General features: G+C 43.3%; 1 protein-coding gene across 1 annotated transcript in view; it reads left to right on the forward strand.

Annotated features, from left to right (window-relative positions):
* Positions 1-7,678, forward strand: part of Impg2 (interphotoreceptor matrix proteoglycan 2) — a 61,958-nt gene extending 54,280 nt beyond the window's left edge. Inside the window, exons 16-19 of the mRNA XM_057765723.1 lie at positions 2,127-2,337; positions 4,495-4,683; positions 5,608-5,809; positions 7,595-7,678. Coding sequence (XP_057621706.1) covers positions 2,127-2,337; positions 4,495-4,683; positions 5,608-5,809; positions 7,595-7,678 — 686 coding nt within the window. The remainder of the gene's footprint in view (positions 1-2,126; positions 2,338-4,494; positions 4,684-5,607; positions 5,810-7,594) is intronic.
* Positions 7,679-7,901: the final 223 nt, after the last annotated feature.

The raw sequence follows: 7,901 nt of genomic DNA on the forward strand, positions 1-7,901 counted from the left end.
GTATTTTACCTAACTTTTTCACACTTGGTGTCTCCAAAATCTTTGCTTTTATTAATAAAGCGAGACTATATGCAACACCTATTATATATGTTTCTATTTTTAATTATGGCTCAAAATTAGATTATTTTGTGATTACAAAGTCACTAGATAATTACTAGGCTATGAGGCAAATGCTCAGGGAATGCACAGTGGGATCCTGCTGTGTAGTCTCTTATAGAAACTACCTGTGTGTGTTAGATAAGGCTTTCTGTATATCGTCTGTAAGTTCCAGAACAGTGAAAACATTTACTGATTAAAAAAAAGATATTAATTTTTCTGGAAATGAAGAGACTACTAATTTTCTTTATTTTTTATTTATTTTTTTTAATTTATTCTTTTTTAATTAAAATTTCCGCCTCCTCCCCGTTTCCCGTTTCCCTCCCCCTCCTCCCACATATTGCCCCTCCCCCCACTCCCCTCCCCCACCCCCACTCCTCTTCCCCTCCCCCCACTCCATTCCCCCTCCCTCTCGATACTGAAGAGCAGTCCAAATTCCCTGCCCTGCGGGAAGATCAAAGTCCTCCCACTTCTATCTAGGTCCAGGAAGGTGAGCATCCAAACAGGCTAAGCTCCCACAAAGCCAGTTCATGTATTAGGATCGAAACCTAGTGCCATTGTCCTTGGCTTCTCATCAGCCTTCATTGTCTGCCATGTTCAAGGAGTCCAGTTTCAACCCATGCTTATTCAGTCCCAGTCCAGCTGGCCTTGGTGGGCTCCCAATAGATCAGTTCCACTATCACAGTAGGTGGGTGCACCCCTCGTGGTCCTGACTTCCTTGCTGGTGTTCTCCCTCCTTCTGCTCCTCATTTGGACCTTAAGAGCTCAGTCCGTTGCTCCAAATTGGGTCTCTGTCTCTATCTCGATCCATCACCAGATGAAGGTTCTAAGGTGATATGTAAGATATTCATCAGTATAGGATAGGGTCATTTCAGGTTCCCTCTCCTCAGTTGCCCAACGTACCAGCTGGGGACATCTCCCTGGACACCTGCGAGCCCCTCTAGAGTCAAGTCTCTTGCCAACCCTAAGATGGCTCCCTTAAGTTAGGATATATATTTCGCTGCTCCCGTATCCACCCTTCCTATATCCCAACCATCCCATTCCCCCAAGCTCCTCCCATCCTCCCCTTCTCACGTTTCTCACCCCATTTCCCCTTAGCCCCATGCCACCTCACCCGCAAGTTCCCAGATGCCCTTCAATGGAAGAATGGATGAAGAAAGTGTGGAATATATTACATATTAGAGTACTACTCAGCGGTAAAAAACAATGACTTCTCGAATTTTGCATGCAAATGGATAGAAGTAGAAAACACTATCCTGAGTGAGGTATCCCAGACCCAAAAAGAGGAACATGGGATGTACTCACTCATAATTGGTTTCTAGCCATAAATAAAGGACATTGAGCATATAATTTGTGATCCTAGAGAAGCTAAATAAGAAGGTGAACCCAAAGAAAAACGTATAGTCATCCGCCTGGATAGGGGAAGTAGACAAGAGACTACTAATTTTCAATCCTTTCTAGATAAACTTCATACTTTCTCACATATATGTCTATGATCATTTCTAGCTATTAGCTCTATTTTCAATATCTCTGCTGTTGTTTCCCCATTTACTGTTTACCCCTTGCTGTTCACTATGGAAGAAAATATGGAGGGACTATAGTAGATCCATCCATAGTTAATATCTTACATCACTTTTGACTGGTTTTATTTTCCAAATTATTTTTTGTCCTCATCTCTTACCCAGTCAGTTAAAGAATAAGTTAATGAAGACAAAATATTGTTCAGAATGGTCTGAGGAGGCACGGGGATGATTTCCTTTTCTATCAGTAGTTCCTGCAAATCTCAACCACTCCCAATGCTGATCTAGGATATCCCCACCTAGAATATCACCATATTTTCTAGACTCTCTTCTTATCCCATGAGCTCAGCGTGGGGCAGGCACACAACAGAGTGTGTAGAGGTGATGGTGTATTATTATGCTGCAGGTTGGGATTTTTCCTATGGTGGTTTAAGGGAAGAACTTTCTTCATATACCTTAGTTCCTGCACTTTGATTTTCCTCGTGTTCTCTGGTTCTTTTGATGCTTTAGGTGATGATGCCAACCCTTGCAAATTTCAAGCCTGTAACGAATTTTCCGAGTGTTTGGTAAATCCATGGAGTGGAGAAGCAAAATGCAAATGCTACCCTGGGTACCTGAGTGTGGATGAACTGCCCTGTCAAAGTCTTTGTGATCTACAGCCTGACTTCTGCTTGAATGATGGAAAGTGTGACATTATACCCGGGCATGGGGCCATTTGTAGGTATGTTGCAATTAGAGATTTTGGCTTTTGAGGTTATATATACTTCTGAAGAAAATAGGTTGACAGAATAATTGTGGGGTAGTCACAATAATGTTTATTATGTCTGGCAATTTGATGGACACTGTCTGATTCTCATGTGAAGACTGGGTCACTCAATAGGCCCGAATCACATACTCATGAGGGTGCTTTTACGCTGTTAGGAAGTTGTAAACTTATTTTTTTGAATGTGTCCTACTGAGAGTACTTGGACTATCTGGAGATCTTTATAGGCTGATTTCAATCGGGGTGATGAGATCATCATTCTTTAGGTAAGATTTATATGTAGGGCTGGAGAGATGGCTCAGTGGGTAAGAGCATTGCTCGCTCTTCCTAAAGGTCCTGAGTTCAATTCCCGGCAACCACATGGTGGCTCACAACCATCTGGTGCCCTCTTCTGCCCAGTAGGCATACACACAGACAGAATATTGTATACATAATAAATAAATATATAAAAAAGATTTACATGTAAGATCAATACTCTACATGCAAAATAATTTATTCTTTGAAGATTTATTTTATTTTATGTGTATGAGTGTTTTCCTGCATTCAAATATATGCGTTGTATACATATCTGGTGCCCACGTAAGTCAGAAGGTGTTACATCCCCTGGGACTGGAGTTACAGGTGGTTGTGAACTGACATGTGGATTCTAGGAACCAAATCTTGGTCCTCCATGAGAGCACCAAGTGTTCTTAACGGGTCACGAGCCATCTTTCCAGCTCTTAATGACTTTGTGTTCCTTTTAGCATACTGAGTATTCAAGACTGAAGTAGCACAGATAGTAAGGTTTTCAAAGTGACAGCAAATGTATCTTCCCTGAGTCTGTGTAGGAGGAGGCCGCTTGTTCGTTTCTGGCCACCCGAAATAACCACACAGAAATAACCACACAGCTTAGACCTGAAATAACCACACAGAAACTATATTAATTAAAACACTGCTTGGCCCATTAGCTCTAACTTCTAATTGGCTAACTCTTATATCTTAGTTTAACCCATTTCCATTAATCTGTGTACTGCCACATGGCAGTGGCTTACCGGCAAACTTTTGCCATGTCTGACTCTGGCGGTTCCATGGCATCTCTCTCTAACTCTGCCCTTCTTCCTCCCAGCATTCAGCCTAGCTTTCCCTGAGTACCTAAGTTCTGCCTTGCTATAGGTCCAAAGCAGTTCCTTTATTCATTAATGGTAATCACAGCACACAGAAGGAACTCCCACATCAAGCTTGAGATCCATTTGTAAAGGCAGAACCTCTGAGGAAACCACAGGCACACAACCCAAATAGACCAATGACCCTTTTCTGACCCCTGCCTGGAAAGAAACAAAAACAAACAAAAAATCCAAACATACTGACTTCTCAGCCACACATAACCACAGATGTACAGCTGAAAGAGGAGGGAATTCTGGAAATAATCAGGAGGAAGATAAATAAGATGCTAATGTGTGAATGTAAACATTGGCATAGACACTCCAGATAGAGAAAATAGCTGGAGGTGATTCAATGCTTTTATACAAAAAAAGTGTAAGGTTTAACTAGGAGACTAATGGCAATTATAGTTTCTTGATGGCCAGGAAAATTAACATTATTTTACAAAGCAGTGATTTCCTTACTGTTTTGGGGATTGAAGACATTTTAGTGCAAGTCTGTTGACTTAAAACTTTGAGAATCTCCTTAGGGTGGCCAGGGTCAGGTGAGTTGTTAAAACTGCATTCTAGAAGGTATAGTAAGTGAGTGGCAGTCACCTTCCTTCCTGGGTGTGTGCTTTTGTCGTCTGTAAATGAGAAGGTTGAATATGATATTTCTTTAAGCCTTTCCTATTTTAACCAGCCATTTAAAAACACTTGTTCAGGATCTGCTGGTCTATGTCCGACATTGTATGTTGACTTTGATCATAGGCTCATTTAACTTGTATGTCTGCTGGGAATGGAACCCAGGGTTTTATGTGCACTAGGCAAACACGCTACTACTGGCCTATAGCCCAGCACTCCCTTCAAGTCTTTAATGAAGATGCACACGATCAGAATTTATATATCCACCTTTCCCGTTCCACTGAAGATTCTGTTTGCTGTCATTTAGAGCAAAGTGATTCAGATCTTGAGTTTGGTGACTGTATTTTTACAGATGCCGGGTTGGTTCGAACTGGTGGTACCGAGGCCAGCACTGTGAGGAGTTTGTGTCTGAGCCCTTTGTCATAGGCATCACCATAGCCTCTGTGGTTAGCCTTCTCCTTGTGGTTTCTGCTGTCGTCTTCTTCATTGTGAAGACACTTCAGGCTCATAATATCCGGAGAGAAAGGCAGAGGCCCACCAGGTAAATAAGGAAAGAGCTTCCTAATGGGACTGGATGCCTGTTTACTAATTGCTTACTATGTACCAAGTATTGGACATAGAGCTGGGAGGAGACAGAGAGCTGCGAAGTTGAAGGAAACATCTGAAGACATGTAGGTAGTCTGTGAATAAGATTCTAGAAGCCTGGATGAGGACTGAACTAGAGAGTCTTGAGAGTTTGTAATTATTGTGACAGTGGGAGAGAAGAAAGTCCCTTTGCAGGGGATGGGTGGGTCTCTTTGTACTAGTGAGGGAACATGAGCCAGGTCAAGGAGGTCCATGTGAATGTCTTGGTGCACTGCTAGAGTCCACAAGAGTTACCTTAGGTCAGTCTCTCCTGCCTCTGTCCTAGCTAAGGGACACCCCTTCTGAGAGCACCAAGACAGATGTCCATCACTCTTAAGCTGAATTTTCAACAGACTGAGATCTTATTTAGGGCAAAGGCCAATGAATTCTTTGGCTCATCAGCATTTAGAGAGGTCATGGCACATAGTCTCTGCTCAGCAAATTCAAACTGAATTGAATTCGATTGAGGCCCAGGGCTTTCGGTCCTCCAGTATTTGAATTTTTGTGAGAATTTTCTATGTGGTTACATATGATTATCTCATAGATGTTGCTCTGGAAATGATGGAGCTGTGTTTATTTAATGAAATACTATTCACTGGCAGATGTAGTTCTCAACCAATATGTGTCAGATACTGTGGGGGAAATCTCATGAATGAAACGGTGTAGTAGAGACATCTGAGACTCATCTAGACATGTCTCATAGTTCCCCTGACTCCACATCTATGTCCACTGCCTTTTCCCTAACAGAAACCTAGAAAACAGGCTAGAAAAATAGCCTTTACCTAGTTGAGCACCCAGGGGAGCTCTTTAATCAATCATGCGTTTCTTCCCGTGGCTCCAGCAGCCAGCCCGACAGCCTGTCATCTGTGGAGAATGCTATAAAGTACAACCCTGCATATGAAAGCCACCTGGCTGGATGTGAGCAGTATGAGAGGCCCTGTAGCCATCGACCGTTCTATAGCTCAGCTAGTGAAGAGGTGCTTGGGGGTCTGAGCAGAGAAGAAATCAGACAGATGTATGAGAGCAGTGACCTTTCCAAAGAGGTAGGAGACTTCCATTTCCATCATTGCATTGCTGGTCTGTGTGAACATGTGTGTGGGTGTGTGTGCATATGCATGGGGCAGGTTCATGTGAGCATGTGTGGGCATGTGACATATGCACGGGGCTGGTCTGTGTGAGTATGTGTGGGTGTGTACATATGCATGGGGCTGGTCTGTGTGAACATGTGTGTGGGCATGTGTGCATATGCATAGGGCTGGTCCATGTGAGCATGTGTGTGGGCATGTGTGCATATGCATGGGGCTGGTTTATGTGAGCATGTGTGGGTGTGTACATATGCACGGGCCTGAAGAGATGCGCACGCCTTTAATCCCAGCACTCGGGAGGCAGAGGCAGGCGGATCTCTGGGAGTTGGAGACCAGCCTGGTCTACAAGAGCTAGTTCCAGGACAGGCTCCAAAACCACAGAGAAACCCTGTCTTGAAAAAAAAAAAAGATAAAGAATATTTAGGTTAGTTATTACCTGATGATGTCTCCCAGAGTATGAAATTTTGAGTTGGTCCTTATTTCCTACCCAGTGACTTATTTTTCTGCAATTAGAAAATTCTCTGTGCTTTATTTGTTCTTCTCTTAGGAATAGATGCTGGAGTTAGAACATTTTACATAGGATCTATGCAGAAATAGTTTTCCTTTCTTTTCGGTGGTGCTGGGACTTAAACACAAGGCCTTGTGCATGCTAAGCAAGTGCTCACCACTGTGGTACATGGCCACTCTTCATTCATAGAGTATCTAGAACTCTGTAGGTGGAACCTTCTGTTTTGCTAAAGGGGGTTTCTTTCCTCAACTCTTTCTTGGGTAGCCCAGAAGCTCATAATTCTTTTTTTTTTAATATTTATTTATTTATTTATTTATTTATTTATTTATTATGTATACAATATTCTGTCTCCGTGTATGCCTGCAGGCCAGAAGAGGGCACCAGACCTCTTTACAGATGGTTGTGAGCCACCATGTGGTTGCTGGGAATTGAACTCAGGACCTTTGGAAGAGCAGGCAATGCTCTTAACCGCTGAGCCATCTCTCCAGCCCCTCTTTTAATTTTTTAATTACATTTTTTTATTCTTTTTTAATTAAAATTTCCAACTGCTCCCCGTTTCCCATTTCCCTCCCCTCCTCCCACACATTGCCCCCTCCCCCCACTCCCCTCCCCCATCCCCACTCCTCTTCTCCTCCCCCCAGTCCATTCCCCCTCCCTCTCGATACTGAAGAGCAGTCCAAATTCCCTGCCCTACAGGAAGACCAAGGTCCTCCCACTTCCATCCAGGCCCAGGAAGGTGAGCATCAAAACAGGCTAAGCTCCCACAAAGCCAGTTCATGTATTAGGATCGAAACCTAGTGCCATTGTCCTTGGCTTCTCATCAGCCTTCATTGTCCGCCATGTTCAGAGAGTCCAGTTTCAACCCATGCTTATTCAGTCCCAGTCCAGCTGGCCTTGAAGAGCTCCCAATAGATCAGTTCCACTGTCACAGTGGGTGGGTGCACGCCTCGTGGTCCTGATTTCCTTGGTCATGTTCTCCCTCCTTCTGCTCCTCATTTGGACCTTAAGAGCTCAGACCATTGCTCCAATTTGGGTCTCTGTCTCTCTCTCGATCTATCGCCAGTTGAAAGTTCCTGTGCCATTCTCCTTGGCCTCTCGTCAGCTCTCATTGTCCGCCACATTCCGAGAGTCCGGTTTTATCCCATGTTTTTTATAATAATTAGATACCCTTTAAAAGGCAGCTGGGTTTTTTCTGATGCAATTCACAGCCCCCCCCCTTTTTTTCTTTGTTCCAGGAAATTCAAGAGAGAATGAGGATTTTGGAACTCTATGCCAATGATCCTGAGTTTGCAGCATTTGTGAGAGAGCATCAAATGTAAGCACTGCATCAGCCCCGTGATGCTGGGCCTTAGTGGTTTGTCGTAAACTAATGCTGCCAGCGTAAGCAAGTAACTACTGCCCATGTAGCAGGGGTCTTGGTAATAACTAACCTTTATTAAATTCGTCAGAGTTTTTTGCTTGTCCACAGAGATTATCTCATTTAAGTCTTCAAATAACTCCATGAGATAGATTTATTTTATGTGAAAAAGGAAACCTTGGAGA

This window comes from Chionomys nivalis, chromosome 3 (genome assembly GCF_950005125.1).
Source record: "Chionomys nivalis chromosome 3, mChiNiv1.1, whole genome shotgun sequence".
NCBI classification, from domain to species: Eukaryota; Metazoa; Chordata; class Mammalia; order Rodentia; family Cricetidae; genus Chionomys; species Chionomys nivalis.